This window comes from Theropithecus gelada, chromosome 7a (genome assembly GCF_003255815.1).
Source record: "Theropithecus gelada isolate Dixy chromosome 7a, Tgel_1.0, whole genome shotgun sequence".
In the NCBI taxonomy this organism is placed as follows: Eukaryota; Metazoa; Chordata; class Mammalia; order Primates; family Cercopithecidae; genus Theropithecus; species Theropithecus gelada.
Window position 1 is genome coordinate 5,878,034 of NC_037674.1, and position 18,355 is coordinate 5,896,388.

The 18,355-nt window shown below is 47.2% G+C and overlaps 1 protein-coding gene across 1 annotated transcript in view; it reads left to right on the forward strand.

Annotated features, from left to right (window-relative positions):
* The window catches only part of OTUD7A (OTU deubiquitinase 7A), a 382,571-nt gene that overhangs the window by 343,756 nt on the left and 20,460 nt on the right, over positions 1-18,355 (forward strand). The window contains exons 10-11 of the mRNA XM_025390202.1: positions 10,081-10,208; positions 12,074-12,223. Coding sequence (XP_025245987.1) covers positions 10,081-10,208; positions 12,074-12,223 — 278 coding nt within the window. The remainder of the gene's footprint in view (positions 1-10,080; positions 10,209-12,073; positions 12,224-18,355) is intronic.

Genomic DNA, 18,355 nt, shown 5'->3' on the forward strand with positions numbered 1-18,355 from the left:
GAGATCCAACTAGAAACATATATAGGGGAATAGGATGTGGGTCACTTTAAGTTCATGGGCAAATGCCTTAATGGTCCATTTAAAGGAAGTGGTAGGAAAGCGGAAAGCCCAGTCTCCTAGGCAGGGAGATACCTCCAAGTTCTTATCTCTGGCCACCAGCTTGGGTCGTTGGGTGTGGTGTTCTACTTCCAATGCCCAGGCAGCAACCTCTGCTGTTTCATTTCTGTTACACCCTCTACACCCTCAGGAGCCTGAGGAGCCAAGCCAATGCTCTCTGGCTGCCTTCAACACTGAGGCTCCTGATACAGAACCAGAAGCCTCCCTAAGTCTTGGACAAGGAGCCAGAAGCAAGGAGGAAAGGGCATTATGATTTTCCAGCTGCCCCAGCTGGAGCTGGGATCCTCTCTGCTACCCCCTGGGTCACTGAGCAGGTTTCAGTTGCTCACATGGCTCCCATGCTCAACACTAAAACTGGAATGGAGAAAGGATGCTCTGCTGCAGCTGTCCTCCATCACCTCCCAACTGGGCCCGCCATCCTATCACTGCTGCTGAAATAAAATGGCCCTGCCTTAAGTTAGCCATGAAAAGAATGCCATGCCAGTACAATGGTGCCTGATACTTAGCCTTTGCACTGTTGTTACCATGGAGGCCCTCCTGCATAGCTACTCAAATACCAGGTGTTCTGCCAGGAGGCTCCATGCTGGGCATGGCCCAACTCCGTGCCTTGGCCCTAGCACAGAACTTGAAGGATGGGTAGATGAATGGACAGACAAGTAGGTGATTGGGTAGACAGATGGTTGAACGGAAGAATGGAAGGATGAGTATGTGGGTGGGTGGGTGGGTGGGTGGATGGATGGATGGATGGATGGATGGATGGATGGATGGATGGATAGATGGATATGTGGGTGGATGGACAGGTGGACAGGTGGTTGGGTGGGTGGACAGGTGTATGGGTGGGTGGATGGCATGGATGGATGGATGGATGGATGGATGGATGGATGGATGGACGGACGGACGCACAGACAGCAAATGGATGGATGGTTGGATGGATGGATGGATGGATGGATGGATGGATGGATGGATGGATCGATGGATAGACAATTGGATGGGTGGATAAATATATGGATGGATGAAGAGAAGGAGGGAAGGAAGAGAGATGGGTGGGTGGGTAGGTGGGTGGATGGAAGGATGAATGGATGAATAGATAGGTAGGCAGAAGGATGGATAGATGGGTAGATGTTACATGAAGGCAGAGTTCCCTGAGGGCCTCTGCAGTGCCTTTCATAGCACCAGCGTATAGTAAGTGTTCATTGAATATTTATTGGTTTTTTGGTTGGAAATATGATGACCCTGCTTTAAGTTTTGCATGAGAAGAATGCTGTGCCAGTACAAAGGTGCCTAATACTGAGCCTTCACACTGTTGTTACCATGGGGGTCCTTCTATGTAGCTGCTCAGATCCCAGAGTGTTCTGCCAGTAAGTGAGGATGGGACTCAAGAGTCCAGGGCTGAGAGGGCTACCATTCATCTTGCTTTGCCCGCTTCTCAGCATTAGTATCTGACTCACGAGCAGCTCCTCTCTTTCCAGCACTGCCCCCTCCATTCCTTGAATTAGGGAAGGAACAGTGCTGCGCATTTCTACTTGGGGTATTTCTCTCTCCAAGTATGCAGATTGTAACTCCATGTTCTCTCCTGTGCTGTTCATTATCTTGTTCAACCATTTCACTTGCTGGCACTCAGCGCATACTGGGCAACAGGGACAAACAAGCAACTTCCAAAAGCACTTGACCCCCAGGCACCGCAGCTTGGCTTTCAGGGGTGGCTGGGCAGGCGAATCACCTGCGATGTTTCAAAATGCACACCCAGGAGCACTGCGTTTAGACCTGGCATAAAATATATGTGTGTGTCTGTTTGAATATGTATTCATGTCAATACATATTTAAAACATTCCTTTTCTACTTTCCTTCCTCGCTGAAAAAGTAAGTTCGAAAGCCATTAGGTGGGGCAAAGCAAGGTGGCATCTGGAGTGGGTGGGGGATGGGAGGACACCAGGGGCCAGAGCCAGATGTCAGCCAAACAGGTGAAGAGGGTCACCTCGGGGAGGGGGAGCAGAGGCAGGAGATGGCTGACATATGGGAAGATGGCTGACATAAGGAAATGCTTTAGAATGAATACAAACAAGTTTTCTCACAGTAAGTGAAGAAAGTTGCAAGTAGAATTAACTTTGTGGGGTTGGATTGGAATTGGGATATCAGTGAACTCAAGGTTTTCTATAAATACTGAGAGGGAGAGAAAGATGAAAACATGCAAATCTGTATCCACGTGTGAGTGTGAAATTGAACCACCTTTTTGCACCAGGAAGCAAGAAAGCGCTCTAAGAAATGAAGGAAGCTGGGCACGGTGGCTCACACCTGTAATCCCAACACTTTGGGAGGCTGTGACCGAAGGACGACTTGTGCACAGAAGTTCAAGACCAACCTTGGCAACATAGTGAGACCCCTGTCTCTACAAAAATGAAAAAGTTTTCTGGGCGTAGTAGTGTCTTGTGGTCCCAGCTACTTGGGAGGTCAAAATGGGAAGCTCACATGACCCCAGGAATTCGAGGCTGCAGTGAGCTATGATCTCACCACTGCACTCCAGCCTGGGCAACAGAGTGAGACCCTGTCTCAAAAAAAAAAAGAGAGAGAAAAAAGAAATGATGATGATGTCACAGGACACAGATCCAGCTTTAGAAAAGCCATACTGACCACATCAAGGAGTATCTGAGCATCCACATAATCACACTAATGGATTATAAACCATTGACTAAAATGGAAAACCAGAAATCCATAGTGATACCAATAAACATATAAAGGTCTGGTGAGGAATGGAGTGTTTGCATAGGTTCAAGTTCCTCCCCACAAAATGCTTGTTAATTTCAAAGGAAAAATTAGTAGCTCTGCAGGGGCAAGGCCTGGGAGATGACCTTAAGGAGTGGTCCAGGTCAACCTCACCAGTGATGGGACAGCCTCACCAGTGATGGGACAATTTGCAGTTCACACAACCTGACAAGATGTCACGAGAAGGACTCAGCTTGACCCAATCCAATCTAAGCATGATGAACTAGAGAAAGCCTTATGAAGGACATTCTACAAAATACCCAGCCTGCAATCTTCAAAAGTGTCAGGCCGTGGAAGTCAAGGATATCCTGAGAAATGTTCCAGGTGAAGGAGACTAAGGAGACGCCACCGCTGAATGCTGCACCTGATCCTGAGCAGGAACCTTTGTTCTGAAAGGCATTACTGGGGAACAGCTGGCACACACATGTGGGGTCTGGTGATTGCATGTAACCGGGTGAATTCCTGATGTCAGTGGCTGTGTGGTGGTTGTGTAGGAGGATGTTCTGTTCATAGAAAATGAGCAAGAACTTTCCAGGCTGATGAGGCACCAGGTTGGCTGTTTATTTTCAAATGGTTCAGGGAAACAAAAGCTCTTTTTACCATACGTGTGCAGCTATTTTGTGAGGTTTCGATTGCTGCCAATTTTTTGAACTGTTAAGATAAATTGGGTTGGATGTGGTGGCTCACGCCTGTAATCCCAGCACTTTGGGAGGCCAAGGCTGGTGGATCACTTGAGGCCAGGAGTTTGAGACCAGCCTGGCCAACATGGTGAGACCCCATCTCTACTAAAAATACAAAAAAATTTAGCTGGGCATGGTGGCAAATGCTGGTAAAAGACTAAGCTCCACTCCTGCCAGTTGCTTCTCTAGGGGAAGGGGAAAAAAAAAGCAAAAACACCAAGCATGATGCCAGCCAGCCAGGCACACCAAAACTTAAGTCCCTCTCCCCAGCCCAGCTCTATGTGAAAAAGAGGGCGGGGACTGGCGCAGGAAGAAAAGCCCACGGGATGAAAGGACCTAATTCTTACAACTAGCGACAGGTGTCTGCCAAGCCTCTGGGCCAGTGACGGTCCTGGGCCAGGACTGCAGCCGGCCCGGGGCCAACACTACAGCCACGCAAAGCCCACCCAGCCCAAAAAACTAAGTGTATAAAAAATAAATAAATAAATAAATCGGGGGAAAAAAAAAACAGGAGAAACAGATGACAGCGCATACACGGGGGCGGGCCCGTGCCTTGCCTAGCCTGCGCTGGAGGAGCCGCAGAGCGGGAAAACTCAGGAAAAAAAGGAAACAAAAAAAGGACAGAGAGAGCGAGAAAAATAAAGTGCAAATTAAAGAAAAGAAAAATAAAGTGCAAATAAGAAAAAAAAATAGGAGAAAAAAGTAAGTAAAAAAAACTAGAAAAAATAAAAATCAAAGAAAGACACAGGGTAAAACTAGGAAAAGAAATAATGTAAAAGAAAGGCAGAAAGTTAAAACATGTTAAAAATTATCTGTAAAAGTAATAAAAGTTATAAAAATGTTTATGCAAAAATATTATATAATTTAAAAGCAATTAGGCCTCCTAAATGTAAAACTATTTAAAAAACAGTTTATGTACAAAATATGTAAAAAAATATACTTTTAATAAAATTGCAAAAAGACATAAAAATATGCATTTTTACCTACATTAAAAGGTTAAAAAAATTGTTTTAAAAGTTTAAACAAGTCCAGGCTTGGTAACTCATGCCTGTAATTTTAGCACTTTGGGAAGCCAAGGCTGGAGGATCACAAGGTCAAGAGATCCAGACCATCCTGGCTAACATGGTGAAACCCCGTCTCCACTAAAAATACAAACAAATTAGCCGGGCGTGGTGGCGGGCGCCTGTAGTCCCAGCTACTCGGGAGGCTGAGGCAGGAGAATAGTGTGAATCCGGGAGGCGGAGCTTTGCAGTGAGCCGAGATCGCGCCTCTGCACTCCAGCCTGGGTGACAGAGCAGGACTCCATCTCAAAAAACAAACAAACCAAAAAAAGTTTAAGCAAATTTTAACTATTAATTATAAAGAAAATTCTGTATGTAAACATATTAGGTAAAGAGGTATCCAATTTTTCTGTCAACTAAAATAAAAGCACAATAAATTTTTCTTAAAGCCCTAACCTGCTCTTTAACAAACATTATAAAAAGTTTTAAAACGCCTATAAAAACCTTACCTTATAGTCAGACATTAAAAGTAAATAATGTCTATAAAATCTTTTTTAAAAAGTTTAACATTGATAGCACATTAATGTAAAAAAATTCATACAAAAAGCATTATCAAATATAAAATAGTGTTTAACTTTCTTAAAGCCCAAGGGTGGCCAGATAAGTCACAAGGTCCCTCATCCCCAAGGCCACAACACGCAGGGGCAGTGAAGGCCACATAAAAGCCAAGACCTTAACAGGAGGCAGGGCCGCAACATCCCCTAGGCAACGCTAAGGAGAAATGGAGCAGAAGACGCCACCATGGGGCATCAAGCCCTACAATATGCAACGAAAATTATAGACTTAATTTATCTTCCACTTTCCCTTCCCTCAAAACTAAAAATCTTTTAACACAGGTACCAACCCTAAAATTTCCAGTACACCAGCACCAGCCTAAAAACCACATCCTTATCAAAAAATAAAAAACTCAAGCCAGCCTGGGAGGGACCCTATTTTATGCTGTTAACCACTAAGACTGCCGTCCGCACAGCCAAGAAAAAAATGGACCCACTCTACTCAAATCAAGAAAACATCTTAGGTTACTATACTAAAATCAAGCCCTACTAAGTTAAAATTTTAAAAGGCTTACTTTTCATATACCTTCTCTATTTCTTTCCTTTCCTTATTCTGTTACTAGCTCCCTTGTTGTTAATCTAACTACATCTAACTCACCTCAAACCATTGCTTTTAATGCTTGCTCTATCACACCTTGTAAAAATATAAAAAATCAATGACAGCTAGCCTTTTCACACAAATATTTATATCCTGGCCCTCTAATTAACACAATTACCCCTAACATTTGTCGTTATAATCACCTGCGAATTTTCTGCTCCTACTGAAAGGTGAAGCCAACTGGACTTCCTGGGTTGAGTGGGGACTTCGAGAACTTTTCTGTGTTACAAGAGGATTGTAAAATGCACCAATCAGCACTCTGTAGCTAGGATTATAAAATGCACCAATCAGCAGAATCCTAAAAGTAGTCAATCACAGGGAGTACTGAAAAAAGGACATTCTGATAGGACAGAAATGGAACATGGGAGGTGCCAATAAGGGAATAAAAGCTTGCCACCCCAGCCAGCAGTAGCAGCAACCTGCTCAGGTCCCCTTCCACGCCGTGGAACCTTTGTTCTTTCGCTCTTCACAATAAATCTTGCTGCTGCTCACCCTTTGAGTCCGTGCCACCCTTAAGAGGTGTAACACTCACCGTGAAGCTCCGCAACTTCATTCTTGAAGTCAGCGAGACCACAAACCCACTGGAAGGAACCAACTCCGGACACACTACAGCCTAACAATCTTGCAATAAATGGAACTACGTCCTTTAAACTACTCAAGAGCAAAGTTAAACTTCCACCAAAAAAAAAAAAAAATTTATATAAATCTAAAACCTTTCATCTATTTCATTAAAAAATCTATCCCTTCTGTCAACCTTTATCAATATAACCCTGTTCTTCTATCACCACCTCCACCTTAACTCTAAATCTGCCCTTAATCACTTCTGTAATATAGAAATTGACATAAATTTTTTAAAACCCTAAATATTTTTAAAATACACATTATTCCCCCATCTTCCCCTTCTTCAGCAGCCTAAGTTCTAAATCCCACACCAGTTACTCCTACATCTAATAAAAGTAGAATGTCTATTATAAAAATAAAAAATCGAAGACAGACCTTAGCCATCAAAACAATGTATCAAAATACAAACACCTAGCTAAAATAAATATTCTGTTCACACTTTAAAAACAATTATTACGCTATTACACTTGTACACATGGTACTCCAGAGGCCCAAATTATCCCCTTTCCACTTAAATGGTCTCCTCGTCAACCAAATATAAACTATGTAGTAGCTCTTCTTCAAAATCCCACTGCTTAAAATAATCCATCATGCCAAGCTCTCTCTGCTATTTCCTAAAATTCAACACCCTGTGCGTCAGCCCCTGAGGGCAATCCAGCTTCCACCTTTTCTAAATGCCAAATTTACTTTGTGCCTCTCACGGCAAGAAAAAAATTTAATATTCCTTAAAAGTATTTTAAAAATAATGCAAGAAGCTCAAGCTTTTCCAAAAGCTTGCCCATCAATCCATGCTTAGCCATCCCCAAACAAATATATGGTAGTACTGTAAAGGACCCTTACTAAACACTGTGCCAAATAATTGAAACAGTACTAATCCAATTAGTGGTCCTTCACTGTAGCATTTCATCAATCTAAAAAACTAAAAACAAAACACCACAGGCCAAAAAAATTTCCTTGTAAGTCCTTTAATCCTCAAGTTTACATAAATGCTATTAAAATCCTGTAAAAATTTTCCAAATAAACTTAAAACACAAAATCAAATACCTGCAAAATTTAAATCCACGTTATTCTGGTAAGTAACTATGAATAAAAAAATGTAAACTAAACTACATCTGTTACAATCAGCAACAATTCATAAATTACACTGAAAACGCCATCAAAAAAATAGCTAAGCAATTAGGACCTACCAGACAAATTGCCTAAAACAAGCTTTAAATATAATATTAGCAAAAAAAATTATAATTAAAACTCAATATTGTACCTTTATTTCTAATACTGCCCCTAACAAAACTATAACAAAAGCACTACAAAAATTAACAGCACTATCCAATAAACGTGCCAAAAATTCTAAAATAAATAACCCTTTTTCTAAAATAATAAAACATCTATTCAATAAGTTAAAAAAAAAATTTGGCCAGGCGTGGTGGTTCACGCCTGTAATCCCAGCACTTTAGGAGGCCGAGGCGGGCGGATCACGAGGTCAGGAGATTGAAACCATCCTGGCTAACACGGCGAAACCCCGTCTCTACTAAAAATACAAAAAGAAATTAGCCAGGCGTGGTGGCGGGTGCCTGTAGTCCCAGCTACTGGGGAGGCTGAGGCAGGAGAATGGCAGGAACCCAGGAGGCGGAGCTTGCAGTGAGCTGAAATCACGCCACTGCACTCCAGCCCCGGCGACAGAGTGAGACTCTGTCTCAAAAAAAAAAAAAAAAAATTTAACTTCAATTCTCACCTTGTTCACTCTTAATAATATACTTATTCTTATAAGCTATTATATTATTCCCTGCCTTCAAAATTGTATACAAAAACTTCTCTCTACCACTCTTACAAAGTTAACTCCTAACTCTCCTCCACCCTATTCAAAAAATTACTTCTCTTAAAGCAATTAAATCAAAACAGACAAATTTTTAAAAAATTATAAGAGGGAGAATTGTAAAAAGTAAAATAGTGGTTCCTTTTCAAAGCCTTTCCTCCCCATCTAATTAAAAATAAACAATAACTTCTCTTAGAAGCAAAATTTAAAGACCTGTGCCAGCATTCTTAAGTATCTGCTAGCCATAATTTTAAAAATCAATATACTTTATATTCTTAGCTCCCACAATTTAGCCTAAATATTTGCCCTGGCATACTTATACTAGTCCAAGAAAGCATTAAGTCATAGCCTGTTCCTCTTCCTTATTTAAAAGTATTTTTACCTTTCTCAACATTCCACACGTTACTTCCTCCTTCCTTTGTCTCCTCTCCTCTGCTTTTGCCTCTTTAAAAAAATTCTAAGTTACTAACCAATGAAAACAAATACAAAATGTAAAATCCCGTTCCAGCCAATAAAAACCAGACATAGCAATAAGGTGGATGCATCAGGTTATAAATAACCCTATCTCCTTTATTCAATATACTCTCATAACAAAACTGCTAGCAAGTATACCCTTTTTATAAAAAATATAAAAATGGCCTTACTAAAACAATTAAATTTATATTCAAGTGCTATTTCTTTACAACACCAGAAAACAAACACTTCAAACAGGTTGCAGTGAGCTGAGATAATGCCACTGCACTCCAGGCTGGGTAACAAAGTGAGACTCTGTCTCAAAAACACAAGGTAAATTGAATCACAAGAAGAAGAAAAAACATGGGTAGTATGTAACCAGAATTCCCCAGGTGATGGTAATGCATTCCCTAGGATTCACAACCTGCATTCTGGAAGTCCCAGGTGACTGGGAACTTTGCCCATGAAGCCATGAAGCTCTTTCCCTGGGCCATGCCAGGGGCCACACTTGCCGGCCCTGGCCCCACCTGCTGCCATCCTCACAGACTCCCTCCGCTAATTCTGAGCATTCCTCGGACACTCAGGAACGAGTCTGAGAGCCACCTCTGGGGAGTCTTGGCTGGCGCGGCCATCTCAGCTGGCAGGCACTGCAGATGCAGCCGAGGCTCCATAACGCTGTGAGCTCTGGCTGTCCTCTCAATGTGCACCTCCGTTTTGGGTGGCCCTGCTATTGGGGGACATCAAGGCTGCCACCTTCTGCCTGAACGTCTTAGGGTTTGAGTGGAAGCATTCTTGAGCCTGCTGTTTCCCTGATCCTCAGACATGAGCCGGGGGCATGGTCAGGGAGGGTCTGGGCCACCTGGGCTGCACATTCACGTCGCATCCCCTCCAGCTCTGGATTGAAATCCAGACAGCCTTCTCACTGTTCTCTTCCATTGGGGTGTCTTCTAGAAGGCTCCTCAGATCTTGGTGGTAATGACCCCACCAGCCCATCAGATGTGCTCAGGGAATCCCTGGGTCTCTGAGGGAAATAAACAGGAGAGGAACCCCTCCATCCCTCCAGCCCCCACTGCTTCCTTGTGAAACACCCCCAGAGAGCCAACAGTCCTGCTGCCACAGGCTCTGGTGGGCTGCCTCCCCCTGCGGAGAGACTCGCCTTCACAGCAGCCAGCGCCCTTCACCTGCGGGCTCTTTCCAACTCGTCTTCCGAGACCGCTCCCACGGTGGGGTAGGGGAGCTGGGACCTGTGCGTTTGCCATCGGTGGATGGCATGAGAGGTGGCCCAGGATGGCGCAGCTGCCAGGGTCCATGAAGATAATATCCAGAGTGGGGAGGGCTCAGCCCCTGCATGAAGCAGTCCCCACTTTCTCCATCCTCCATGCTGTTTCAGTCAGTGACCAGCTGGCTCTGTTTTGTTTCACAGTGTGGACAACTCTGAGGACCCCGTGTATGAGAGCCTGGAAGAGTTCCACGTTTTTGTCCTAGCCCATATATTGAGAAGACCCATCGTTGTTGTGGCAGATACCATGTTAAGAGACTCAGGTGGAGAAGGTAAGTTCCTCAAGGGATGTGCTGTATTCCTGACACAGAAAGCATAGCATCCCAGCTAGAAAGCAGACAGCACAGAGCAAGGTCGAGCTCCCAGAGGCCACAGAGCTCCCAGAGGCCACAGAGCATCACTCTGTGCAAAGATCTACTCAGCATGTTTCTTTCTCCTCCCTGATGGCGGCAGGGATTGCTCTTCACCAGCTGCCCTGCCTGTCAACAGCAGGTGGCCAGGAGAAATCTGGTCGTGTGGGGACCAGGACTAAGCCCAGAGGGCCTCCTATCTCCTGTTGTGTGCCTAGGGCACAGCAGACAGTCCACGCCCCTCCAGCAGCCCTGGGCCATGTCCTGGAGGCATTCAGTCACTCAGGTGCCTTCCCGCCCCTCCACAGGCCACCTGTGTTAAAGACTAAAAAGAAAGGAAGACAGAATGCATAGCAAGGCTATGATAGAATCAGAACTGGCAGAGAAAGAGGCAGGGGCAGTTTATGGCCTACCCACCGAAAGCCACACTGTGCATAGCCGCTTCTCGAAGGTTCCTCCATTCAGCCCTTGCCACAGCCTCCCAGAGTGGACACCACCCTCCCCACTTTACAGAGGTGAAACTGAAGCCCAGAGAGGCTAGGCAATGTCCCCAGGGGGATCAGCCCAGGGCAAGGAGTGCTCCAAAGCCTGTCCTCCCTCCAGTGTGCAGCTGACCAGAGCATCCCTCCAGCCCAGTTTGAATTTACGCCTGCACCTTACAAAAGTCACAGGTCTTCCAGGGAGTTCCACACACCAGGATGTGGCTCTTCATGCTAAACAGCTGCCATAAAAAATCTGATGTGGCCACAATGGTTATGTAGCCAGGGAACTGGGAGGACACAGGTCCTGCCTGGCCCACCCCCTTCCCTGTGTGGCTCAGGGACACGGGCCTGCTGAGGTCTGCAGCTCTCCGTGCAGCACCAGGACTCGCATCGGGGCCCTGCTCTGCAAGCCCAGGACTGAGCTCCCAGCACCATCAGATATCTGAGTTGCGGGGCGAGGGAAGGTCCACCCTTCCTACCATTCTACTCACAGCCCTCTTGCGGGTACCCCCACCCTGCCGCCTCTCAGTGGGACTCTCCTGTGAGCGGAAGCACAATGATCAATTTAGACAAAGCGAGGATGGGGGAGGAACTCTAAGAGTTCATCAAAGACGTCCCTGAAATTACCGTCCCTGAATTCTGCCCAAGGAGTGCAGCAATACGCTGACTCTGGGGCCAAAAGGCAAGACGTTTCATGAGCTAAAAGCAGATGCTGCTTTAGGACAGATATTTCCGAAGTTATTCTATTTTGGTGAGGGTGTTAGGCTTTTCTGCCCTCTTTTTTACAAGTAAGAAAATGAGATTGTGTCCCTGTCACTGAAGGACTCGATCCCTTTGATTCTCAGTTCCCATCTGACTTACATCTTGGTCCTGGAGCTCTCTGGCTGGTTCCTTCAGATTCAATAGAAGAGGTTCTCAAAATATAGAACAAATATACACCCTCGAGAAGCGTAGATATTGTGTTGTATACAAATGCTTTACCAAACACTAGGAGAGGAAGAAGTACATCCAGAAAAATGTGGGCTTCCAGGCTGCGACTGCTCTGACCAATCTCGGGTGACAGTGTCACCCCAGCCCTGGGGCTCCTGAACACCTGTGCAGGTCTCAGGGCCGCAGGAGTCCTGGGGCAGACAGATGACTCTGGAAACTCTCAGCCCCATCCCTCAGCACCGCCTCCATCCGCCCCTCCTGTCCCTCCGCTTCTCCACGGAGCCCCCTGGGATAGTGAGGGACAGGGACGCAGGGGCCTCCCCTCCCAGCTCAGGCTGCTGCTCCTCACACCCTCACCCTGGTTTGTGTCCACAGCATTCGCACCCATCCCATTCGGAGGGATCTACCTGCCCTTGGAGGTCCCTCCCAACAGATGCCACTGCTCGCCTCTGGTTCTGGCCTATGATCAAGCACATTTCTCTGCTCTCGTGTCCATGGAACAGAGAGACCAGCAGAGAGAACAAGGTATGCCTGTCTCCCCAGAGAGTGCACGCCGGGGCCTGGGGTGGGGCAGAGCCATCAGACGGGACCCCGTTGCACAGGGAGGGGGATTGTGGAGACCTCCCCTAGAAGCACACCTGTGCACACTCAGCAGTGACAGGTTTTGCATAACACTACCTTATGCATGTGTGAACGTTTTCATTGAAAATAACAATGTGAAAGACAACATTCTCTTCAAAATACTGAACAAAGGCAACCTACCCTTAAATAGCTTTTACTGTTCTCCCTTTCACTTGTATACGTATTTTATAGGAATGTAATTAGTCTTAGAGGTAAATTAAAGGGGAAAAAACTTCAAGAGCAAGTATTAATGAACTATGGCCCACCACCATTTTTATAAATAAAGTTTTATTGGAACAGAGCTACATTCATTCACGAGGCATCGTCTGTGGCCGTTTTTGCACTACAGTGGTAGAGAGAGGAGCAGCCACTGACACCGAGGCCTGCAGCGCCTAAAATATTTACTTGTTAACTAGCTCCTTATGAGAAGAGTTTGCTCACCCCTGCTCCAGGGTAAGCTTTTAACTCAAAAGGTCAACATTTCCTTTCAAAGCATTGCAGCTGAGTTTCCTCTAAGCAGCCATTTCAGTGCTGCCGATGTTGGGCCGGCCCCACAGGCTGTGCACTGCACAATTCCAGGGCACCAGTCAATGTCTTTGCTCGGGAAATAGGGGGATTTTGTTTGGAACCATTGCTGTTTTCTCATGTTAGCTACGGATGGATGTGTGACCAGCCGAGTGGAGAGGAAACTCCTTCCTGTTGTCACTCTTGTTTGTGGTATAGGCAGAGACTCACTCCCCCACGAGACAGACGGACAGGCAAGACCAACTGTTTCAGAGTCCCTGCCACTGGGTATGGTTCCAGGGAACGGGAAGTGATCTGGCCAGGCCCACCAGGGGCAGGAAGCTCGGGGTGTCTGCTTCTGACCTTTTCACTGAGTGTGCAGCTCAGGAAGTAAATGCAGCAAGAAGATTGCCCCGCTAGGACTCCCAAATGCTACTCCTTCCTTTAGACAGCTGGCAAGGAAAGGACGCAGACAAATGAACAGAACCCAGCCGCCCCCAGCCCTCCGCCAGAGGTGGCACCAGCGTGTCACTTCCTGGCCTGGCGGCTGAGTTAGGAATGAGGCTGGGGCTGTGGAGCAGAAGCTGAAGGTGAGAAACGCACAGGGCATTCAAGACCCCTTCCCAAGAACAGATACAGATACAGATACAGATACAGATACAGATACAGATACAGATACAGATACAGAGCTCCCAGGAGCCGACACACGCAGCACAGCGGCAGAACCCAAGTTGCAGAAGAGAGAGGACGGGAGGCTGCAGCCAGCCATGACAGGAATGTCACATTACGGTTCTTTATTATTTGCAGATGTGGCACTGTCCACAGAAGGACAGATTTGATCAGTAAGGCCTAGGAGGTCTTTCCATTGTCTCCCCGCTTTCAGTCCAGAATGCCTGCACCGCCTTCCTGGGGGGTTAGCTCTTTGTAGGGCTGACCCAGCCTCTTGGGAGACCAGAAGGGCCTTTTCAGGACTTGGGATCCAGGCCAGGGGCTGAGTCCTCTGTCCAGTCCCCAGGGAGACTCTGTGGTCACAGGAAGATGATGGTCCCAAGGCCAGCATTTCCCAGTGCCAAGCACAGGGTCCAGATACTCGGCCCCCTCCTGGCAAAAGGCACCGAGTACTCTTCCAGGCCTCCAGATCCTGCGTCTTGGTGTTTTCAAGGCACATACGAAAGCATCCTTCCTTCAAAGCATGCCCGTGGAGGCCGCTGTGGCTCGGTGCCTTTCAGGAGAGCCTTGCAGAGTTGTGGGTGGTTTCACTTCTGATGACCTGCTTTCTAAACACTGGGATCTGGTCCCAATGCACCCCTCAGAGCCACTGTGGTGTGGGCCTATGGCGCCCTCACAGTTGAAGCAGCCCACTGGGGTCCTCCTGGGGTGGTGCGGGTCCCCGCGTCCAAGACCATCCTGTGGCTGGGCTGCACATTCACCCATAAGGTCCCACGACCCCCTGCAGGGCAGGTGCCGTGGCCACGCTCTTTGTCATGCACCCATGTGCCCCCTTAGACCTTCACCTCTGCAGCCCTCCCTCTGTGCCTCGAAGGACACTGGGGGGATGGGACAGAGTCGCAGCTGTGCTCTCAGGTCACAAGACTCCTCAGCAGAGAGGGACGTGGAAATCACAGTGAGGCTGCAGCTTCCAGGATGGGACCCTGCATCCTCTGAGTGCAAAACAGGAGCAGCCACACCACAGTAGCAGGCTCAGGCCTGCTGGGGCGAGCTGGCCAGACTGCCAAGTCGCAGGGCCTGGTGGGAGGCAGGAGATGGGAGACTCCAGAACACTGAGCCCCAGGACACCACCGGCCCCCACTGTGAAGCACAGGTGTCACCCTGTGCCACGGTGCCCTGCCCGTCCTGTAGACAGCACCCTGTGACAGAGGCTAATAGATACGGTAATCACAGGCCCCAGGAAGAGCAGACACCATGTCCTTGTGCCTGAGGAACGATGCTTTGAGAGCCTGGAAATGAGATTAAAAATGTAATTCAGGCTGAGACAAGGCTCCCTTCTTCCCATCACCCCTTTCCTCCTCCACTGTTTACATGGCCCGTCATGTCTCATCCACATGTGTCCAGCTCCTGGAGGCTTAAATATCCATGAGGCATTCTTTAAACTTCTCATCTCGAGTGCCTCTCCCTCTAAGGGAAGCCCCCTCTTATAGGTGCTACTGCCACGGCCCAGCAACTGCTGATGCCGCCACTGGCCGTCTTCAAGGTCAGGAATCCTCTCCTGTTTCCCAGGCTAGGCAAGGACTTGGGGAGAGGGAAGGGCTTGAGGTGGAAGGTCAGGAGCTGGGGGGACTGGTCAGTATGGGCAACCTGAGTGGCTCAGGCTTTGCAAATCTACCTTAAGACTTTTTAGATCAAATGTATGCATTCTTGGTAGGTTCCACACCTGATGGCCACCTGCTTTCTCCAGGGGAGGACATTAGTCCTTTGCTCCCTGACACCCTGAGCCCTGGGCCTTCAGCTCTTTGCAGGAAGCAGCCTCTTTGCAGCCACATCTTAAAATGGCCTCCAGGGGAGCGCTGTGAAACCCAGATCTGGGCATTCTGTCAGCACCCAGCTCAGGACAGTTCATACTGGCCACTGAGCAAATGTGTACATTATGAAAAATCAAATCAATTAACAGGAGAAGCAGAGGTGCCGCATAGTTCCTGGAAACATAGAACCTAGGAAAGAACTTTGGAAATCATCCAGTGCGATAATCCCAATTCCCCCTCCTTTTATAGCAAACATTGTCCAGTGTACTCTTCATTATCCTGAAATGAAATTCATGGATAATGTTACCTGTGTTGGAATAAAGTCCATTTCATAACCCCCACATCGGGAGAAATCAAAGGAAACCAATGTAATCAAATAGTCTGCATTTCTGTAAATGCTCTCACACAGCCATACCGCAAGACTCAACAAAGCAATCAGATCCTGGCACCCATATGTGGGGTGCCCAGTTACACAGGCAGGGGACATAGGTGTGCTGAGCACACCTTCAAATACCCCAGGAGGCTCTGTCGTCCAAAATGACCGCTAACTCTTGGTAAAGTCCCAAACAAGCCAAGCACAGCCTTGCCCGTCTCCACAGCTCCTCTTCCCTTTGCGTAGATATAGAGCCATGCAGCGCATACCCTCGTGTACATGTTAGCTCTCGGCCTGGCCAGCAGGTTGCACTGGGAAGGGCTGGGTGCATACGGGTGCTGCCTAGGTCTGCACCCCACCTTCAGGCTCATATGTTTGCAGTTGCTTCCTGTGCTCAAGTGCCGCTCTAAGGTCCTTTCCAGGAATAACGATTTAACCCTTCCCATTTCCTATTCCCCACTTTACAGAGGGGGAAGTTGAAAAAGGAGGAACCATCCCCAGGGAATGGTTGCAGCCAGTGAAGGATTGGGAGGGTGGATGGCGAGGCTTCCACAAAGACTTGGCCCAAGAGAGTGGCATTCAGAGAGCATGCATCTCCCAGAGAAGAGGCTCAGGAAGTGGTACCCCAAGGCAAAGCCTGCTTGGGATGAGATAGCATCTCAGACCTGGTGACTCAGGAACCTTCAGGGTCGAAGAGGGTAGGGAGGGGGTTCTTTGTTTCATGGAAGGTGTCAGTGCCATCTGTGGCTATTCTTTCCTTTAAAATTTATTGGCCAGGCGTGGTGACTCATGCCTGTAATCTCAGCACTTTGGGAGGCGAGGTGGGTGGATTGCCTGAGCTCAGGAGTTCAAGACCAGCCCGGGCAACACAGTGAAACCCCATCTCTACTAAGATATAAAAAATTATCTGGGTGTGGCAGCATGCGCCTGTAATCTCACCTACTCGGGAGGCTGCAACAGGAGAATCTCTTGAACCCGGGAGGTGGAGGTTGCAGTGAGCCAAGATTGCACCATTGCACTCCAACCTGGGTGACAGAGACTTCATCCCCCTAAAAAAAATTAATATCTAAGTCCATTCTTTAAATAGTTTTTCCCTCATATATACAAACAGCCTGTGAGCCTCTGAGGCATATCCAGGGGCCACACAGAGGTCAGGGAGCCCTCAGCGTGTCCTCAGTGCCTTCCCCCAGGGGTCTCGCTTAAGGAACCCAGACAGCAGCACGCAGGCAGCCCTGAGGGAGTCCACTGGTTACAGATGGAGGGGGAGATGCTGGTGTGAACAGAGAGCTCCGAAACGAGGCTTACAGATGGTCACACCAAGGTTGGCCACTCCTTTATTGGGAGCAGAGACTCAACACATTCAAAATGTGATACTTAAAAAGAAAAAAAATGTTTTTCCAAAGAGCAGCTTACCAATTTGTCTCTTGCCACTTAGAAACAACACAGCAAGTTTATAAGTGCCTGCTAGGGATCTCGGGAGCCGAACAGAGTACTTCTACCCACCGGGCCATGGAATCAGCCTTCCATCTGTATTTGATGCATGGCTCCTGGTTAAATCAAACGCTCACCTGTGCTCTACTATTCCCCAAGCCATGTGGAATGTGACGTTCCAATTTTCAACATGTTTGACAACGAACCATGCTTTTTCTTGCAGGATTAATTTACAATAGACAAATCTAATCTCTTTTTCAATAGAAATGTATCTTTACATGTTACAAATATTATTACATATTCTGCTCAACTTGATTTCATAATTGTGTTAAAGAATTATTTATTGGCCAGGTAACGTGGCTTACGCCTGTAATCCCAGCACTTTGGGAGGCTGAAGCAGGCAGATCATAAGGTCAGGAGATCAAGACCATCCTGGTTAACATGGTGAAACCCCATCTCTACTAAAAAATACAAAAAATTAGCTGGGCGTGGTGGCGGGTGCCTGTAGTCCCAGCTACTCAGGAGGCTGAGGCAGGAGAATGGCGGGAACCCGGGCAGCAGAGCTGGCAGTGAGCAGAGATTGTGCCACTGCACTCCAGCCTGGGTGACAAAGCAAGACTCCATGTCAAAAAAAAAAAAAGAATCATTTATCAAATACCAATCAAATTGGTCTATTTGTGTACCCATCTGAATAAAATAATGGAGGAAATATGTAATGCCTATTACGAGACATTACAGTAAGAATCAGATTACTTCACGGTGACAAGAAAGTTTTTTCTCTGTTTTCAAACTTTTTTCTTTTTTTTTTTTTTTGAGATGGGGTCTCATACCCAGGCTAGAGTACAGTGCCGTGATCTCAGCTCACTGCAACCTCCACCTCCCAGGCTCCAGAGATCCTCCCATCTCAGCCTCCCGAGTAGGTGGGACTACAGGTGCATGCCACCAGCCCAGCTAACTTTTTGTGCTTTTGGTACAGATGGTGCTTCTCCATGTTGTCCAGGCTGGTCTCAAACTCCTGAGCTCAAGTGATCTGTCTACCTCAGCCTCCCAAAGTGCTGGGATTACAGGCATGAGCCACTGCGCCTGGCCAGCAAGAAGGTTTTAGAAACCAGAAGTACCCCCAAACTGAATTACCTTTGTCATTAGCCTCCCTTCTCTTGGCTACTTTCTAAGTTTGCCAGTTGCCACTGAAAGACAGGGTCAGAGTGGGAGGAAAAAGCACAGCTACACCTACCCCTGTGGTGTGTG